The following is a 21,526-nucleotide window of genomic DNA, read 5'->3' as shown; positions in this document are numbered from 1 at the left end:
TCCAGGGTGGGCCGAATAGCTGCACCAAAGCTCTTTTGAGAAATGGCAGGGATTCGTACTGGGATCGCCCCCCCCCCCATTCTTCGATTTCCATCAACATGCAAACGGCTACTGCTCAGAAAGCAGAACTAGTCTCTTGTGCCAGTGTAGATTGGGTCCATCTTTGCTTTGGGGATACCCAGTTCTTCCATATGCGCTCCCTCGCAGTAGTAAAGTTGGACATCTCAATTTTTCACGGGGATATAGCACAGGATAGGAAGCTGTCCCATCCTGACCTGGAGATGGCCTCCTGGCCTTGAGACCGTATTCAATTTTGCTGAGGACAAAGCTTTGTTATATTCTTTTCATCTGCTGTGTGTTATGTTTGTGTGGGCGGAACTCTTTTTGGTTCTCGTACGTTTAATTTCAAGTTAAAATTTGCAGAAGAGAGCTTTCTCAATTCTCCCATTTCCTTCCATAAGCAAGTCATTAAGAGCACCAATTTATTCTTCGGTGTTTAATTCTGGTTGCCTTGTATGTGCAAAGAGCTAATACTTGACAGTGTGATGTGGAAGCAAATTAATGCCCACTGTATTAGTCTAATTACTTTGCCCCACCTCTGACATTTCCAAAGGAGGACAGGCAGACTGCTGAATGTATAAAATGTCATTCTGGAAAGGCCCTAATCTGAGCTGACTGAAGGCTTAATTTATCTAATTACTTGCTACAGGGCTTTCAGTTGTGTTCTAACGAAGTGATAATAGCCCATCTTGTTTTCCATTTTCTGGAGTTTTCTTCCATAGTCCTCATGGAGCGATCATGTGTTAGTCCTGGGATTAAAAGGTGTCGACTAGGGGGCTGGAAAGATGGCTCAGTGGGTAAGAGACTGGCTGATCTTCCAGAGAACCCAGGTTCAATTCCCAGCACCCTCCTGGTAGCCCACAACTGTCTACAACTCCAGTCCCGAGGGACCTGACACCATTACACAGACATGAATGTAGGCAAACCCACCAATGAGCATAAAATAAAGTAAATCATTTATTTGTTTGTTTGTTTGTTTTTGAGACAGGGTTTCTCTGTGTAGTCCTGGCTGTCCTAGAACTCACTCTGTAGACCAAGCTGGCCTCAAACTCAGAGATTCACCTGCCTCTGCCTCCCAAGTGCTGGGATTAAAGGCATGTGCCACCAATGCCGGGCAAATAAATTATTTATAAAAGAAAGTGTTACTTAAAGTTCATGGGTTAGAACTAACCAGTACCCCCAGAGCTCGTATCTCTAACTGCATATGTAGCAGAAGAAGGCCTAGTCGACCATCACTGGGAAGAGAGGTCCCTTGGTATTGCAAACTTTATATGTCCCAGTACAGGTGAATGCCAGAGCCAAGAAGTAGGAGTGGGTAGGTAGGGGAGCAGGGCGGGGGCGGGGGGGTATAGGGAACTTTCGGGATAGCATTTGAAATGTATATAAAGAAAATGTCTAATAAAAAATAAATTAAAATAAAAAAAAAGAAACTTCAATGCCATGGTGTTGGGAGGAGGAGCCTAATGGACGTATTCAGTCCATGAATTCTGAGGCCTTATGAATGGATTAATGCTACTATACAGGCTTTGCTCTCCTCTTCTGCTGCCTGGAGACTCACTTCAGCTCTCAGTCTTTCAGGCGTTTTGTGAAGATGAAACAAGAGGGGCCTCAGTAGTGCTGGTGCTTTGAGCCTAGAGTTCCAATTGCTAAAATCACGAGAAATAAATTCCGGTCTTTGTAAATTACCCGGTCTATGGTATTCTGTTCCAGCAGCACAAGCCAGACTAACACATCCTGTCAGCTTAAAATGAGACTTATCTTTTCTCATTTTTCCTGCCAAGGTCTGCCAGGCTCAAGTTTCTACCACTGGCCCTCAACCCTCCCACCCCAGTTACTTCTTGTTAGCTTGACACAAAGGAGAGTCACCGGAGGAAAGGGGACCGTCATCACATTGTCCTGTAAGCAAGTGTGTGGGGACATTTTCTTGTTTGATGATTGATGTGGGAGAGCCCGGAATAGCATGTTCTCCAGCCTCTGGATGAGTGGTCTTGAGCTGTATACTAAAGCAGCATGAGCAAGCCATGGTAAGGACCCAGTCGGTAGCACTCCTCCATGGGCTCTGCTTCAGTTCCTGCCTCTAGGCTCCTGACTTGGCTTCCTTAACAATGTACTGTGATGTGAAAGTGTGAAATGAAATACAGCATTTCCTCCTCAATGACACAGAGACTCGGCTTGACCAAATGCTGTACACTGCATTGTGACATCCATTTTTAACAGAGACTTCTGCAAAGTCAGGTTAAGAATGTCCACCCAAGTAAATGATTATCTTTGATATCTGCTTGAGTCCCTTGGCCTCCATTTTCCCCCTATGATCACTCTGATGTATCTTGAGAAAGAACATTACAAGGTCAGCTTTGCTCATATTTTCTTTAGTCCCTTTTTTTCTCTTAATATTTACCCATCCATTGACCTGTGACCTGATACCCAAATACAGACTCCCAGTTATCCATGCTCTAGTTGGTATGGAGGTCAGTATTTTCTTCACAGTAAATTTCTATTATAGTGGTCCCTATACCCATGATATTGTTGAATAAAGGAACGTTCACTCTAACAAATATGAACAATGTTTTTTTTAAACAACTGTTTTCTTTATAACAACACACAACAGGTCAATTGAGCATCCATTGTGTATAGTGTTCTTTAATCACTAAACATTAGTGGACCTCTTACCCATTATGATGTAAAATTCCTTAGGACTTATCACAGATTATTATTATATCAACATTAGTGGAGCTTTAAAAGAAGGCCCATCTCTGACTAAACTTAGAATTTCTTGTAGGGAGGGCCAAGATATCAATGCCTTGTAAGAACTACCCAGAGAATTATCTCAAGATCTCAAGCCAGAATTGGAAACTACTGATATTCTTGGTGCCAAATAAATGGCTATAACTTTGTCCATCTAAATTTAACCCAAGTAGTGGACTTCATTGTTTTAATATGAGTCATAAGTTATATAGAAGTGCACTCTAAGTGTGTGTGTGTGTGTGTGTGTGTGTGTGTGAGAGAGAGAGAGAGAGAGAGAGAGAGAGAGACAGACAGACAGACAGACAGAAGGGAAGGGGGAGGGGGAGGGGGAGGGGGAGGGGGAGGGGGAGGGGGAGGGGGAGGGGGAGGGGGAGGGGAGGGAGAGGGAGTCTTTAAGAGCCCTAAGTTATCCTGGAATAATACTTTTCTCATGTTTAGCTGGACTCCCATCCTGAGGAGGACTCGGGGGAGGGGGCAGGATGGGGAACCTCTGAGCCCCTCTATTACCTGCAACTTCTCTGCTCCCCCAACCCCCACCCCATTTCCAGTGCTTGCAAGGGCAGCTCTGACTGCTATGAGCCAGGTCAAGCCAACCTCTCACCCTTGTTACTCAGACCACTGAGACCAGAAATGTTGGGAAATTACCTACAATGCCATGAAAGAAGTTCTGCACAACAGAGAGCAATCCAGCCTCAGCCCCAGCTTGCAGGTGCTGATGCAAGGAAACCTCGATTGAAGCCACATGCTGCTCTCTCATGCAGGGATGCTTACATGCACACACGCAGCTGCTGGGGTTGAGTGATTGGCTGGGATGTTTATTGAATGCACTGCATGTGCCAGCTTATGGCTGCGACCTTGCAGTGCTTTCCTTTTCGGAAAAGCAGAGTCGGAGTGAAGCCAACTAGGCAGAGGGAACACAACTGACCGCCTTCTGCACTCAGATATTCCAAAGAACTCCTTTCTTGGTAGCTCTGGTCCTCAAAGCCATCAGCTGCCTCATATTTGATTTAAGCTATAGATAATTTGACAGTTCTATCAAATGTTTAAAAAATAATCTCTTCTGGACAATTCTCAGCGTGTGTGTGTGTGTGTGTGTGTGTGTGTGTGTGTGTGTGTATCAACAAATGTTGATCTTGGACCTAAAACCAAGATATTACTAAAGAAAAACTGTCTTGAGAAAGTAAAAGGAAGATGAGAGACAGGGGGAGAGAGAGAGAGAGAGAGAGAGAGAGAGAGAGAGAGAGAGAGAGAGAGAGAGAGAGAGAGATTGGTTTTGGAGGGTGAAATTGCAGCTATGGATGACGAATGTGATCTTTTGGGAGGTCACAGAAATCAGGTGAGCAAGGAAGATGCTCTAAGCTTCAGGTCAAGGGACTAACTGTTGTGCTGAGTTTGTCAAAATACATACTATTAACCTAGTAACCGTTGTTTATTATATTTTTAAAGCAACTTAATTTCATTTCTTTAAGAAGTAAATTCCTCTAAGCCTTTTATGAATTTGCACACAAGAAACTTAATTTTTATAGTCAGACTTGTCTGCTTGCTCATCAATGTTCATTTTGTTGATTTGTTGCCTTCCTTCTTCCTTCCTTCCTTCCTTCCTTCCTTCCTTCCTTCCTCCTTCCCTTTTTCTTTCCTTCCTCCCTCCCTCCCTTTTCCTTCTTTCCTCCTTTCTTTCTCAGTCTTTCTTTCTTTCTTTCTCTCTCTCTCTCTCTCTTTCTTTCCAAAAACCCAAACCACCTTTGAAATCATTTCCTTCCCCCTGTCTTCTGACTCTAGGGATTACAGGTATGTGCCACCAGGCCTGGCCCATATGTGACTTTGTTACCCTTAGTAAATATTTTAGTCTATATAATAAAGTAAACAAATATCACTATAAGAAAAGGACTATAGCTGGGCAGTGGTGGTGCACACCTTTAATCCCAGCACTTGGGAGGCAGAGACAAGCAGATTTCTGAGTTCGAGGCCAGCCTGGTCTACAGAATGAGTTCCAGGACAGCCAGGGATACACAGAGAAACCCTGTCTTGAAAAAAAAAAACCACAAGGAAGAAAGAAAGAAAGAAAGAAAGAACAAAAGAAAGAAAGAAAGAAAGAAATATAGAAAGAAAAGGACTATATGTATATAGCATAGCAACAAAGGGAATTTTAATATAAATTACAATATGATCAACTAGCTGGAGTCACGTAACTGCCTAAATGAATGTATCACTGATATTAAATATATTGTGTGTATGCACATGTTTGTGTACGAGCATGCATGTGCATGTATATTTGTCTGTGCACTGAATCTTGGGTATAAACTCAGACTTGACCTATTAATTTTGTTGACCTTTAGCAACTGTAAGCTGGACTCCTGGCATTTGCCATGCATAGAGATAGTCTCCAAAAAGAAAAACCCAGCAGTACCTTAGAAAATAGATAACCATAAAAAATGTAACTTAAATTGAAGAAAATATGCCATCCAATAACAGGATCTTAAAGGATTTGTCAAATTGCTTATGCTTTTCTTTCCCCACTCAAGTATAATCTTCCAATTGTTTATAGAGAATTGGAGGAAATTACATTTCCCACACACTGTTCTCCCAGATGTGTCCATCCAGGTGGCAGAGGCAGCACTATAAACAGAGAGATCATCTGCTCATGCGCAGTGGCCGTCTGGCATTGGCTATCCAGTACCTGGCTCCTGTGTAAGTGTATCAGCCCTTCCAATCTAACCACCATGGCTGCATGACTGACTATATGAGAGGAAGTTGATCATTTGGACCATTTCTAACTTTTCTGTGCATCAGGAAGCATAGCAGACCTCTGAGAGGCTCTACTCAGCAACTGACTGAGACAGAGACAGATGCAGATACCCACAAATATTGGATGCAGGCCTTGACCCCTGTGGAAGAGTTAGGGGAAGGATGAAAGGCCCTTAAGAAGATGACAACCACACAGAAAGATCAACAGAATCAACGAATCTGTACCCCTGGGAGCTCCCATTGACTGAGCCACCAACCAAGGAGTACACAAAGGCTGGTCAGAGGCCTCCGACACATATGTAGCAGAGGGCTGCCATGCCTGGCCTCAGTAGGAGAGGATGTGCCTAATCCTGCAAAGACTTGATGCAACAGAGTAGGGGGTCACCTGGTGGAGGGCAGTGTTGCTCTCTCATAGTCGAAGGGGATGGGGATAGGGAAGTAACATTGTGGGGGTGACTGGGAGGGGGGTAACATTTGGGATGTAAACAAATAATTAATCTTTTTAAAAGGAAGTTCCATCTATAAGCACATCTTAAGCATTGGAGGAGAAAACAAAATCCTTTACTGTGTTCCAACATGCTGCTTTCAGATCCTAGAGATGATGAGATGCCAGGTTCACTATAAAGCTTCAGGGATAGGAAGAATTCTGTGTGCAGTAGCTGAGTGACCAAGTCCTGGCTAAAGCTCCTGATAATGAGCCCAGCCCTGACACCCGCCTGCATTCTAATTGTCCTCCTGTGAAAAGCCTGAAGTCAGGAACGGACACAGACAATTCAGAGTATGAGTAAGTGAAAGTTCTAGATTCGGCAGAGATGGCCCCAGAGAACGAAACCATCTGGTAGTTAAACAGTTTCTGGGTGAATGTTGTGAACATTTTTATCTTCAACAGTTTGAGACTGAATCTTAGCAAATAAAAACATACAGTGTATCCACTTTGTAAGAAGAATTGCTCTCTGGAAAGAAAATATCGGCACAGCTTGTCTTGTGACAGCACAGTCACAGAAACCTCTCAGAGCTTTCCTGCATTGACTAGCCATAGTGCTTTGGAGCACTCTTAAATTAGGTGTCTGGCCAGGTGACACCCAGACAAGGTCAAGCTTCATATTATCAAGGGTTACCTGGGTGGACAGTCCTTTTCATGGCACTTCTTCTGTCTCACGCTGGGCTGTGTTTCTGGGTTACAGAAGGTCGTTTTCACTATACCGTGGCCCTTCTTGACACAATGAGCAGCCTGCCGGCGGATACCTGGAGAAAGGACCACGCAGGTTGAATTTTGAACCCATATGAATGCTACTGTACAAGAAACCCACGTCCTCAGAGGCCCTGGGTTAAAGACTGAAGGTGAGAGTTTGAATCCAAGAGGAGCCTTCAGATGGTGCCATCCCCAAGACATTTGAGTGACTTTGATCAAGTCTCTGAGTCTTTGAGTAACTTTGACTATGGTCTTTGAGTCTTCTTAGTTGAGAGGCCCAACGTATTGGAGTAGATATTTTTCCATCCTTTTATGCCCTTTACAAATGCCTGTCTCCCAGGATCTGTGAGCATGATGAAGTGTTGGTACTACGTTAACCTGGAGAGTGATTCTTCACACTGAAGAAATAGCTGTATGCACAGAATGACTGCTGGCTCTCCTCCCTCCACCTGTCAGGACCAATACAGCTTCGTCTCCTTAGTTTAGAGAGCATCGGCTCTGCTGATTCGTCATCTCCTCCTCTCCTGGGTTGTTCTTTCTTCCTTACAGATCTACTCTATTCCTCCCCATACCTTGCTCTGAACTCTTGGACACTTATGGATGACTGTGGTTTCCATCAAGGCCTGGAAATTGGACAGCTATCTTTCTGTCTAACTGCTGCTTCTAATTCTCCTGGCCTAGGGATAGAAGCCTTGTTTCCCTCACATTCCAGTGTTCATGCACAATATTTACCTTCCTTGATTTCTCTAAGCCCTCCCATACCTTTCAACACAGCCACGGAGTGAGTGCCAGTCAGACAACTATTTCCTGCTGGGGCTTCCGAGTGCTATCATCTCCCTTACAATAATGAAATTAATCATTTAGAGTAAAAACCAAACACTATTACTCATCAGTGGCATCCTTGTTGGTCTGAAATCCAATTTTGGAAGAGTGGCAGCTCTCTTTAATATGGGCTGTTGTGAAAGCTTTGGTGGAGGGCTTAGAATCAACATGCTTTTAAGAGTAATTACTATTATGTAACTGCAAATTCAGAAAGTATGAGGTTAGACGATATCAAAATGACTGTGATTTTCTGTGAAAAGAAAAAAAAATTATAGCTTGTCATTTTTTTTTTCAAACTGGACACTGCCCACAGAGAAATTTCACTTATTAAGGCTTCCAATAAACCTGTGTGATGTCATAACACTAAATTAATTGTCATCTGAAAACAATTACCTGAAACTTCTGCTTCTAAGATGGAAAATCAGACCTGTGAGATGGCTCGCCGGGTTAGAGCGCTCTCAGCCAAGCCTGACAACTTGAGTTCGGTTTCCAGAGGCCACAAAGAGTAAGGGCAAAACCGATTCCTGTCAGTTGTCTTCTGACCACTATATACCCACAGTGACATCTGTGTGCCTGCACACAGACACACACACACACACACACACACACACACACACACACAATGGTATTTCAGAAGATTGTAAATTCCTTTAAATTCTTAATAAATTGTATTGGCTATTATTGGTACAGGGCCAGTTAAGTGCCTTGATTTTTTAAGTACCTGTCACCCATGCTTTTGAACTGCTTACCATGGAAGCGACCATGCCTTGAAAGAAGGAAAAGTTCCTTGTGAAAAACAAGTTCAAGAATAGTGACAGCTCATGGCAGTCTCAACTCAATATTGCGATTTTTCAAATAGAGTCTGTTATGCAGTTAGTTTGTTTAAGATGTTTTAAATTTAAAATTCACATTAGGATTTGTTAGATAAAGCAACCAAAGACAGCTTTGCAAACAAGAGTGCAGCATTTCTAAAATGTCAAAACTTACGAGATCAAGGAGGCTCCAGGCAGAGCCTAACCATATTGTCTGAAAAGACTCCAAGGACTCTCACCTCAGTCTGGGAAGGACTGACGAGATCTCTTTACACCCACTCAAGTGTCAATGATATCATTACATGGTAAAGTTCACATTAGCACAGAAATTATCATTCTCAGGCTGCACATAAAAATGTTTTAGTAATGTGAGATGATGGAAATTTTGTGAATCAATAGCTTTATCAGTAGAATAGCTTCATAAATACCAGTACACAGAAATAACACTAACTTCTCAGCAAGAAGAAAAGGGTGAGGGTTGAATATTGTTGATAAATCCAATGTATTCCTTCAACTTTCAACTTCAATTTCCAGAGAATGTTATTTTCCTGGCTTTATTTATGGGGTATCAACTCCCTCTGAAGACACTCTGCTTAACGCAGGTTTTGAGACACACTCCAACATTGGGATATAGAGATTTCATTCATCCAGCCCATTTGGACCTGTTTCTATACTCTGTATAATTCAATTTTCTAGACAATTGAAACCTCAATGCTACAATTCTTCTTTTCCAGCTCAGAAACTTCACAGACTTCTTGCTGACTCCAACCATTGATTAGATATGCACGAGTGTGCTTGGCTTTATCACTGGTGGTTGCTAACCCTTACAGATCCCAGCAGTAAGTCTGAAAGCCAATACCAGTTTCCCCATCAGAATGACAGGGACCTGATAACGCAATTTCACAAACTGATTGTTATATTAGAGGAATCGTTGGGAGGAAAAGGTGTGAAAATTTGTCCAAGTAAAAGAATCGACTTTGCCTGAAGAATGTTTAGCAGTGTTAGAGAAAATAAGTGTTTTTTTTCCTTTGAAGGAACCATTCACAAAATTAAGCCAAATCAGTTTTCCAACCCAACTGTGACTCCTTGTCTGTAACTATTCTGTGCAAGCCAAGCAAGCCACACAATTAAAGAAAATCAGAAAAGCCGGCAAGATCCCATGCCACTTAGCAACTCCCAGGTGAAGCCGGCATTCAGCATTTCATGGAGCTCGCCCGCTAAGCACGGCACCAACTGGGAAACTGCAAGCAACTGTAATATTAGAGAACAAAACTAAAGGCCCCAAAACATGACAGGGCCTAATCCCTGCAGTTACACAGGGTAGAAAAGCAAGGTGGCTTAGGAGAGCCACAGAATGGGAGGCCACTGCACTGGCCTCTGGTGATGTACAGCTGAGAGTCTGAGAGATCTCTGCTCTCCCCTTTCTATGCATGTGATAAACTATGCGTCATCTTCAATCACTCGCATATGTTAAGCCCACCTTGATAGTTTTGTTATCTTTATGAAGTCTTGCTTTAAAACGTGTCTTCAAGGACTTACTTGAACAGAATGAAATAAAACATTTCCCAATGTTAACTCCCCACCATCTACTTGGGAGACAATGACTTAAGGGGTCTCAAGGATGCTGTTAGGGTATCCTGTTTTTGGGGTACCCACCCTCACCCTGTTTTTTTGTAATTCCCATCCCATCTTTTGGTCCCTGTGTTTTCTCTCCTTTTCCTGTGTTACTGTATAATTTTATAATGTAGAAAGTTTTCACTTTAATATAATAACAAACATCGCTGAATGGTTCCGTGTTCTGTCTTCTGTCTTTACATTTTGCATTGTGTGCACTGTGTGAACATCAGTATCTCTTCCTTTGTGTCTCTTGGGTATTGACATAGATAGGCATGCTTTTCTCGGCCAGAGCCAGAGATCTTCCTGTAACTGCACTAGACAATGTGGTGAAGTTCACAATATCATCAGGAAAACCCCATTAAGTCAGGGGTGGTAATGAAGGATCAAGCTGTAACAAGACTACTGTCGAATTGACATTAGTTAAGGATATTCTCTTTCTCACCTAACTTCGGATGTAGCTTTATGATCACTGCAAAGCTCAGCCACTTAGCTCTTTTGTCCCCTGATACTTTGAGATACTACACCTAAGATTTTAATATCTTGAAACACAAGAGGGTGGAGGATACTCTGCTCTCGGTGGACTCTCTGACAACTCGCACTAGGTAAGTTTTAGTATGTGTGGTCTGGGACAAGTAATTTCTCTGAGAGCTGAGAGGGACGCACAGGCCGAAAGTCCTTAGAACTACATTCACAGTGACTTCACTTTTCTCGTGAATGATCCTCAGGGAAAAGATTTTATACCCCATTTATCTCCTGCTAAAACTGCCTTTTCTTCTCTGGGATCCTGGCCCATACTGGGCCATAGGCCAGGGCAATGCTGGGGACAGCCATAGTAATCAAGGATGGATTGTCTGTTAACCCCCATGTAACACTGGCCAGACTGTGCCTCTGGCCTAGATTGAGTTCTACCTTAGCAGTTTCAAAAGCTTATATATGTGCACATGCATAATCAAAATACATTATATATGTGTATAAAATATATAAAAATAAAACATATTAAAAATGAACATTTTAGTCACTAGGGAGATGGCTCTGTCTTGTGTAGTGCTCTTGCAGAGAACCCAAGTTCAATTTTCTGCATCCACATTAGGAGGCTCACAGCTGCTTTATAGCTGTAGTGCCAGGGACCCAACACCTCTGGCTTCTTCAGGCACTTGCACACATATGCACACTCACCATTCCTACATACACACAATTAAAAATAAAAATAGGCGTTTTATTACTATGAGTTCTAAAAGCTATATGAAGTTCTCCATGCTAAATTGAAGAAAAGAAGAATCGTTTACAAGCTAGACTATGGATAACCTAATTTCTGACTCCGGACTGTATGCTATGACTGGTACCTGGAGTTGGGGAGTAAGCAAAGAGGCCAAGTATGGTAAGAAGGAAGCTTGTGTGGAAGAATGGCTTCCTGGCATGATCTGTCCTTCATTTTGATTCCCCTGGCTATGGTATGCATCTTGGCTGTCTGCCATGCAGGTGCTCTGCTTTTACAGGCAGTAGATCCAGCACGGAGGCAAGAGGTTCCAGAACAGACTCAAGTGTGGTCCAAAGACGAGACCAGATATAAAGTGTCTGCGTACGACATTATTTCTAAAGCTACTGAAATGAGTGAGCACCCCCAACCCCCATACCAAGAGGTCTGTCCTTTGCCTCCAAGGACTTGGCAAAGTTCACACATCACTTAGGCAATGCCTGAATTTTCCAAGAGTCCTCTCTTGCCTTCAGATGTCCCTTTGTGGTGTGGTGGTACCCATGTGATGAAAGCAGACCAATGAGATGTAAGCAGAATATCAGTTCTTTTTAAGCCACACCCACATAGTCCCTGTTCAAAGGGATCCCTTGGGATACCTCCACGAGACTGAAGATCAGCAGATACAGGATGAAAACGTCAGCTCAGATCACCTCTTTCTCCTACGCCAAAGTTCGTGGGGTTTCCAAGTGGAAGCTGCCGTTTCTCACCTGTTCCACACGTTACACTGCATTCTGTCCAGCGGCCAAATTGCCAGAAGTACAGCAACTTCTCCACGTCATTGTCAAGGCCATCTTTCCGGACTGTGTACTCATACTTGATACCAGGGTTAGTCACCTGGAAAAGTAGCTAAAATTCAAGAGACGAGTCCTGTCAAAGTCTGTCCTGAGTATCGATTGTAAAGCAGACATTTAAGAGCTATACCCAGTGGCCGGGGAGATGGGTAAGAAGCTAAAGTGCTTGCTGGGCACCCAGGTAAAAAACCAGGCATGGGGGTGTGCACCTATAATCCTAGCACTAAGGAAACAGAGAGAGGAGAATGCGTGGGGTTTGCTGGCCAGCCAGTCTAACTGAATGCGCAAGCTCCAGGCTTAGTGAAAGACTTGTCCCAGAAAAGTCAAGTAAAACAAGGCAAGCAATTGAGAAAAATGTCCCAAGTGACACTGAGCTTGGGTATATGTGCACACTGGCACATACACTACACGGTATCACTTCATTTTGTCATTCTCGGCTGGGAAGCCACACGGAGACACTTTAAATGTATAAGGAATACACCAGCCTGAGGACTACATTCAAACCTCCCAGTGGATGGTTTCGAGGCCCTGGGGCTCCGACAGTTCTAAAGAACAAAGAAGAAACAGCACAGGCTCTCGGTCCCAACATCAGTGGCCAGCAGGAGAAGAAGAGTATTGAGCACACTGGCCACCAGCCCGTTCCCTTCCCTCAGTATTACCTGGAGCCACACTGACTCGTTGGTGGGGCCTGGAGCTATAAGTTTCTCCAGATCTCCTTTCCTGTCATACTGGAAAACGGTCCCTGCCAGTTTATAGTTTCCATTCCACTGGATAATGAACCCTCCGTTGAGGTAGTATTTTTCCGGATCTTCACTCCTAATGGCCAGGAAATTGCCAGCTGCCTTGATTTCCATCACCCTTATATCCCTCGCACCTTTGGGAATAAGTCCAATGTCAACGTAACCTAAGGACAAAAGAGACAGTGATGAAGGAGGCGTGTTAGCTTCTCAGCTATCGTTACCTCAGCATCTCCATCCTTCAGTGCCCGTGGTGGGTGGCTAATGGGGCAAGAAACACCAAGTAAGAAGAATTAGAAAGAGACGAGCCAGCCACAGAATTCCCCGGAGCTTCACAACTTAGTGTGTAAACGGCTGTACAGAGACAGGTGTGACAATACAGATGGGACTCGGAAGATTTGTGGCCCACGAAACATTGATTTTTCTTGTGTGATTCTATGTGAACAGGTCAGAATGTCTGAGCTCCAACCTAGCTTCCTGCTGGCGTCCCTGCCTCTCCCTTTTATTCTTGCCATCAGACTATCTCTCCCAAGCAATACAGGCTACATACTTTTCTTCCTCATCATCGACACCATGTCAAAAACAGCTTCTTAGATATAATTTAATCCAAGCTGCTGTTCATTCAGACCTCCTGGAAGGAACCTCAGTTCCCTCGATTGCCACCTGGCTTGCTTCCATCAGTCCAGGATGAAAACCTTAATTCTGAGCCCTGCTTTCTACACCATCATACAGTTCTGTCCAGCAGGAAGCCTTCCTTCCTCCTCTCCTCCTATGGTTTGCAAAATTACCAACTTATTTTTCAGGGCTCTCCTCCAGGCTTCTGAAGAACCCATATCTATTTTAAAGCATTGATCGACTCTGGCTGCAATCTTCTCCCGCTTAATGGTTGCCATGGTAGGAGGCACACTGGTGAGAGAAGAAACTGACACTTAGTAGTTGCCTCTGCTCACCAGTTCCTTATGCTTCCATGATACCCATGCTCTTTAGCAACCATGGCTTTATAAGGTGGAAGGAAAATGGGCTTTAAGATGGCCTTGTGTTCCAGCTTGTGCATCGTGTGGATCTTGCTCTCTGAATTTCAACCATTCACTTAACTCCCTTGAGTCTCGTCTGCACAATGATAGGAACTGAGGGTGATGGGTGAGGAGTCTCTCAGATCTACTATTCAAAGATTTCAACTTCTTATAGGTTGGTTTTAAGGCATGTATAAATCTGTTAATTCTCCATGGGTGGTGCTCACATGTGCCTCTCTCTCTCTCTCTCTCTCTCTCTCTCTCTCTGTGTGTGTGTATGTGTGTGTGTGTGTGTGTGTGTGTGTGTGTGTACAGGCTCATGTATTGTGGCCTTGAGTTTCATCTCATAGGCTCAGAGAGGGTATTGGATGCTAAGAACTCTGACCTAATACTCTGGCATTATCAGGATGTAGTAAAAAGTAGGAAGTAGGGCCTTGCAAGAGTCAGTAGATGACAGGGGATGTACTCTGAAAATCTGATTGCCATATGATTAACAGCCTCTGTAACATGTTCCTGTTGCCATGATATTCTGCTACTCTGGGCCCAGAAACAATAAAGCCTGATCAAGCACGAACTGAAATCCCTAAAACCATGAGCCAAAAATAAGTGTTTCCTCCCTTAAGTAGTTTTCTCTTGGGTGTTTGTAGCGATAATGTAAAACTGTGATTAATACAATTCTCATCTCTGTCATCTGAACATGCCTACATGGCTTTACCCTGGTAGTCAAATCCTATGTGAGTCTTAACCCTGGTAGTCAAATCCTATGTGAGTCTTAACCCTGGTAGTCAAATCCTATGTGAGTCTTAAAATAGCTGATTCAACTCCATTTGGCTTTCATGGATTCGCCTGATACAGCTCATTAATACCACTAATTCAGGAAAAAAATTATCACATGTAAATAGAACTAATAAAAATTTGAAAACACCTTTTGGGATATTGCTCTTTGTAACCATTGTCTGATTTAGGATCTTACATGCCTTCATACTGCAGAACTCACCAAGGAAGAAAAAACATGGTACTAAATATTAAATCTGCTACCTTGTTCATGGCTTTAAATTTAAAAGGAAAGTACAGAAAACACTTTTTAAGTTTGATTTTTTATCTTTCCACATAAGTGAAATTTCCAAAATGGTAAATAGCTACCACAGACAAACTAAAACTGGAGGAACGCTAAATGTCAACTAGAAACACTTAGTGATTATCCGTGCTTCTTCTGAATGCTTGGAGTTAGAAAAGGAACTGGTAGGGATACATCTTCTTTCATATTTCCCATAGTAAACATACTCCACTAGAGAAAACTTGAAAATATAATCTGACCTGAAAGAAGCAGTCTCTGGGTCCATGGAGACCACCCAGAAAACCTGCCCATCACCTCCCAGTCTACAACACTCAAAGTGTTGAGGACAGGACAGAAAATCAGCCTTATTTCTGAAGATATTGGTATTTAATATGCTATTTTACTGAACTCTTTTTGCAAGAGAGAGAGGGGGGGAGGGGAGGGGAGGGGAGGGGAGGGGAGGGGAGGGGAGGGGAGGGGAGGGGAGGGAGAGGGAAGAGTTGATCCATTGGTGTGCTTGGTCCCTGATCATTGTCACTTCTAATAAATAGGAGCTCATTAGAGGCCATGTGACTGAGCCTGGGTAAACTCTCTACAATGGTTTGCTTGTCTTTCATAAGATTGATGCTGTCTGCTAGTGGTAAGTAGAACAACACTCACTAGAGGCCTGATGCTCACAATATATGTGAGGTGCTTCTGGAGGAAACATTAAGTTTTTTGTTTTCTTTTGCTCATTAATTTGTTTATTCAATTTCTATCTCAATTGCAGCCCCCTCCCTTCTCTCATCCCAGTCCCACCCTCACACCCCGTTCTTCCATTCTCCCCCTCCCTCCCTGGTACTAACCCAACATTAAGTTTTTAAATGCATCTTCTGTTGCCTCCCTCGAGAACAGTGGCATGCAGGTTTCTGCCTCAGATACAGTTCTGTGTTTAACGTGAGTCACAGGGTGAGGATGAACTTCAGAAAAAAACTCAATGTTCCTAAAGGCTTGCTCTGCCCTAGATCTAGAGCTCCAGTCTTCATTATTGAAAAAGTGCGACATTCTCCTAATACATAATGAGCCATTGCAACTGCCTTATTAGAAGCCAGGAGGAAGGGAGGGTCACAAATGGATGGCGCCTTCTTGCTCTCACTTTTAGGGCAAAGGGTTAGAGTAGTCGTCATCCCTGGAAGGATTTTAGCCTGTATATAGAAATCCTGTAGTGTCTAACTATTCTACCCATCCTTCCCTTCCAAACCAACCTAACACTTTTTGGGGAACAGCAACAGTGTAGGGTGACAATATCCAATCTCTGGGTACTTGGGTTTGAGACAGTCATACTCCCTCACATCCCCTCTGGAATGTTTTCTTATGTGATTCTTCCATCTACTTGCAATTTCTTCTCCAGGCCCTTATTCCCTTAATTTGGATTAATGTTATGGCTGGTAGCACTGAATTAATCTACAGCGAGCAATTATATGCTTTCAGAGAAATAGACTTGTTAAGATGTTGATCTCCTCCTAGTATTTTACCCATCCAAAGTCCTGCAACTGTCTCTGTTCTCCTATGTCAAAGCAAACACGGTGAACTTTGTGATGTAGCATTCAAGCAACTTTAAGCCTTAAATCAATGTGATTTCCTCCTAAAAGTATCTCTTCTCCTCCCACCCCTCAATAGGCATGTTTCTTATACCTAAACTACTATATCCTTTCTCCTTATGCCTGTACAATGGATGTTCTTAGAGGGCTCCCCTCATTCAAATCTTCAGCAAATACATGGTTGTCAAATTGTGCAGACAGAAGCAGCATGAGCTGTGGGTGTTATTGATCTCTAATGTACATTTCACTTCCAACCATTAATATGGGTGACAGAAACTAGTGAGACATTACCGTGAAAACTAAGTGTATGACTGTCAGTAGGTTGGGTCTGGTGAGACTGGTGGGAACTGGTGGGATCTGGGCTGCCAGGTACACATATCGTTTCAGGAGGATGCTATTATATGCTAAGAATTTACCATTCTAAACATACTGATGCTGGCATCAAGAGTTTATACTACAGATCAGGGACTTCCTTTGTTCCTTTTGTCCTTTCTAAACTGCAGAATATTATGTTTATTTCCCATGCTTTTTATACAAATGAAATTATATGTGGGGTGCATTAATCAGAGAAAACTCAGTTAATTTAAATGTTGTGCTCTGAGTTGTAATAGTGTTATTATATGTAACGAATCTCCTAAGTTTGTATATATATATATATATATATATATATATATATATGTGTGTGTGTGTGTATATATATAGTGTGTGTGTGTGTGTGTGTGTAATTAAATATTCATTTTATAGTACCTCCTCTAGTTCAAAACCTTAAGATGCAAATCTAAGAACATAGTGATTATGATTAAATAAAGAGGCAGGAGTCAAGGCCGATCTTGTAGGCATTAAGTTAAGTGGTTCATTTAGCCATATGAAAGTCTTAGAGTGCTCAGCAATGGTGGTCCCTTATTCCCAGCAAGAAGACAAAGAAGACCAGTATGAGCAAGGCTATAACTTAAGTATAGTGGCTGCAGCTTGGAATAGAAGTATAGAGAAGCTAAAGAAGGAGAGAGAAACAACCCAGAATGGTGATTTTAAGAGGTCAAGGATACTAAACAGTGTTAGAAAAGAGAGCTGAGTTCAAAGTAGATAAGGAACCCAGCATCAAGGAGCTTAAGCAGTACAAACACATGAAGGCTGAGGAAGCTGTACTCCATAGGGTCTGAGTCAATGAATACCGGCCATGAGGCTGGGAAGACGATTCAGCTGTTAAGAGTGCATACTGCCCTTCAAGAAGGCCTGAGTTTGGTTCTCTGAAACCCACCTCCAGTCTCTGTGGGCACAGCACTCAGACCTACACACACACACACACACACAGGGCCAAAAGCTAAAAATAAATCTTCCTTTTTTGTTTAAATTAGGCTGTAAATTTTAATGACGAATATTAGCCTGGAACACCTTTGACCAGCTTAATGGTTCATCAACTTCCTTTTGAAGCAGAAATTCTGTTTAATTTGTATCTACAGGTCAAATGTCAGAGCCGCATCCCTTTCCCTGTTTCCTCACTGATATAAAAGAGAGACGACCTCTGAGAGAGTCACTGTTATATCCATTACTCTTCAACACATGCTCAATTGTTTCTCAGGATATCAGTAAAGGAATGAACAAATCAGGCAACTTTAATATCTGGATGTAGTATCTGACACTTTGTTCCAGGTTCTTCTAACTCCAGATGCTTCTCATCACGGTAATCACAGCGCTATCTCACCCTGTTACTGCTTTTCCTTTTTCAGAAACAATGGAAAATGAAGTACTATGAGGTGTTAGAAGAAGAGAGGCATTATGTACCCCAAGTCTGGCATGAAGTTGAGGTCAAGATGGTATCATCTGGTACATGGCGTCACATCTACTGAATAAGATATCTTTCCACAGAGTAAGACAGGAATTTATTTGTTGGAACGTTATCCCAAGGATGCAACAGATATGGACATTTTTTCTTAGAGATTGCAACTTCAGCACAAAGATATCCACACATATAGGATATCAGGATTACCTAAGGATATCAGGACTACAAAGAGAAAAAAGTATTACTCAGGGTCAGTAGGGACTTCAGAAGTTGAGGTTTGGGGGATGGCTTCTTTGAGGCTAATGGTGATCAAGATCCCATCCTCATTTCTTGCCTCCTGAACCATTTTGTCTACATCATCCTTTCTCATTCTTTAACAACAGACAAAAGAGTTTGGCCAATGTTTCATGCCTCCACAGCTAAAGGTCGTAGCAGCAATTGCTTTCCCAGCGAGGAAGAGGAGTGGGGAGGAAGAAGGATTGGGTCTGACTATCATAAACACTTTAACTGGAGACTATGTTTTAGTTGAAATACTTTTAAAATAATTCTTGTAAGAAGAGCTGTGAGTCAAAGAAAAACATTGATGTGTCCAATACCCAAAAGAGTAGTTTTATTTAAAAGAGTTAAGCAATCAAAGCAAAGCAATCAGGGGGAAAAAAAACCGAAAACAACCTAACTCAGAACAGCCAGTTGGCTGCTGTTCTTTATTAGCAAGAGAGTTTGAAATCAATCTTAAGAAAAAAACCTCATTTTTACCTAAATTCCTAGGAGCAGTTACCAAATAGATACTCCAGAGAGAGATTGTGGTCATCTAGAGTTGAGCCAGGTAGAGGCAAAGTCCAAAAGATAATTTTGTTCCTAGTTAATAATTACATTAAGTTAAACGAATAAAGCAAAGTGAAGTGCGGCAATGGCACAGGCTAGCTGGAGAATCAATTCAGAGCACCGTCTCCTAAATATGGCTCCCTCTCTAACTTTGAACTTCACATGAATCCCCTACATCAATTCAATGTAAGTGCACTTCCGGTATTCATCTGCATGGTGGAAGAGTGGTAGGCACTGTCTTTCCCCCTCCCCATGTCAAACTTCACTAATCATGTAGCAAAGATGGGGTCTGTTAAGTATCCTATGGATTATGAACATGGGCCATCTTAACGGCTGCCCAGAATGAAACTCAGTGCACTACCCCTCTGCATTAGGGGGAACAGGACCAGAGATCTATGAGAAACCTGTAGGCACAGGCAGTGTAAAGCTGCCACCAATTCAGGGGTACCAAAGACCACTCAAGCTTTTCAAGCAGCAAGTGGAAGAGAGAGAACTTAACACATGGTCTCAGGGAGACGTTGGATGCTCAGTGATTGCATGTGGCCAGGAGTACAGGCCAATCTGTTATTGCCCCCTACCCCTTCGTCATCTCCAAGAGATTAGGGAAGAGGAAAAACAAAACAATAAAATAAAGCAGAAGTAAAGTCCAATTCTCTAAGATATTAGAAGGTTAAATAGAGAAAATTTAGGAACGACAACTCAGGTCATCATGTAAAATGTGAGACATGAAAGATTCTCAGCATGGCAGAGATCATAGCTAAGGATCTTTATGGAGAAACAAAGCTAAGGTTAAAAGAAAGATGGTTTTACTTTAAGTTTTTATAATTTGGGTTAATAGGACCATATCTAAGTAATAGAAAATATCTACAAATTGCCTTCATTTAGATTTTTTAAAAAAACTACAGCCACCACATGGTGCTTAATTATAACTTTAACACATACTGGATTATCATTTGCACTCCCGGCAAGCAATTAAAAAGATTTGTGTCATCCATAATAAAGCTATCAGTGAAGACAGGAAGTGCAGTCTGCCAACAGTAATACTTAAAGGGAGGGAAAGAATCATTTCACAATTTGACATTAATCGGTCAACTGTCAAAATTGAAAAAATAAGGATAGAATTTAGGTAAATGCGGACTAACTGCTAGTATGTTTACTATGGGGCAATGGGTCATGTAATCAACTGAAGAAAACACTCAGTTCGCGTGGGATCACATTTTAGCACTTCATCCCAAGTAGTAGACATATCTAGGAGGAGAGATTGATTTTTTTTTTAGGACCCAGAAACCAGTCCCCTTTTATATCTGAAGGAGAGTATCATTTCTGATTCTGATGTTATCTCTAGGCAGCTGGCAAGGCTTCTTTCTGGTTTGGGATTTGAATCCAAAACCCAGAGAACTAATTCCCACCACCACACCTGGTCAGTGGGAACCGCTGATGACTACTGTAGAGTGTAGACTCTACACTCTACAGGTGGGAAATGCAAATGTACACGTCCTATGTCTGAGACCATTTTGGTGACCAACCCTTCTTGACTGCCTTCCCTTCCCTGATATTTCCAGGTCCTCCTATCCTCTAAATAATTATTTATATCTGAGTTCTTGTTTCAGAGTCTGTCTGGGGAGGGCCAGTTAAATAGCCCCAAGTTCTCTTCATCTTAAGATCTTAGTTTTAGCAGCTAGAGATCGTGGCTGGTACAAAGGTATCATGAGAACTCCTGCATGGCCATAGTGGGGTGAAATGATCGTAGAGTCTCACCACACTCTCCTAGTTCACGGGTAGTCATAGGGCTGCATGAAGCACTCTGAATACAGGAAAGGAATAGTGAAGCATGGGTGAAAGCCAGATGTTAGATAGAAGAGCCTTCCTGAGACCATTGTGTTGGATGCCCAGGCTGCGAATGTGAAGCATCTCTGTCTTGCCTCTCCTTTGACCTTGAAGGTATGCTTCGGTACCTTCCCCCATGTTGCTGGCTTCTCTGTCCTCACATACAGAATCCCCATCTTCTCTGTGTGTAACTTCATCTCTCCCTGGCTTTTGGTGTTGTTCCTCTTACGATACATGTTCTCAAGGAAGATACCTTCCTAACGATCACATGTTATCTGTTCCCCTGAGCAGTCACCAGCCTTTTTGGGTCAGTGTAACACTTCCCTGTATTTTTTTTAAGGAGTGGTTGTTCCTGTAACTACCAAATGGAGCTGATTTCTTGAATTTTTACAAGCTATTTTTAAAACAAGAAAATTAATTTGATTTTTTTTTTTTTTGGTTGTTTCTCCAACATCCCTTGATACTTCAGTTACTTGGGGGTGTTTCTTACCAGATCCTTCCTTCTGTCTAAACAGCTTCTTCACCGTCTGGCAGGCAGAGCCATCTCCAAGGCACACACCACAGCGATCCTCTGTAGCATTGGAATCAATCTCATAGTCACAGCCAACCCTCTGCAGAGAAGACAAGGCTGGGATGAGTGACATAGCTAGGAGACATCATACCTGCCT

General features: G+C 42.5%; 1 protein-coding gene across 1 annotated transcript in view; it reads right to left on the bottom strand.

Annotated features, from left to right (window-relative positions):
* Positions 1 to 21,526, bottom strand: part of Adamts12 (a disintegrin-like and metallopeptidase (reprolysin type) with thrombospondin type 1 motif, 12) — a 284,460-nt gene that overhangs the window by 50,428 nt on the left and 212,506 nt on the right. Inside the window, exons 14-17 of the mRNA NM_175501.3 lie at positions 21,349 to 21,469; positions 12,699 to 12,943; positions 11,956 to 12,094; positions 6,669 to 6,795 (exon numbers count right to left, since the gene is read on the bottom strand). Coding sequence (NP_780710.2) covers positions 6,669 to 6,795; positions 11,956 to 12,094; positions 12,699 to 12,943; positions 21,349 to 21,469 — 632 coding nt within the window. The remainder of the gene's footprint in view (positions 1 to 6,668; positions 6,796 to 11,955; positions 12,095 to 12,698; positions 12,944 to 21,348; positions 21,470 to 21,526) is intronic.

Source organism: Mus musculus, chromosome 15 (genome assembly GCF_000001635.26).
Source record: "Mus musculus strain C57BL/6J chromosome 15, GRCm38.p6 C57BL/6J".
NCBI lineage: Eukaryota > Metazoa > Chordata > Mammalia > Rodentia > Muridae > Mus > Mus musculus.
The sequence above is the reverse complement of the archived record's forward strand: the minus strand, read 5'-3'. Positions and strand labels throughout refer to the sequence as shown.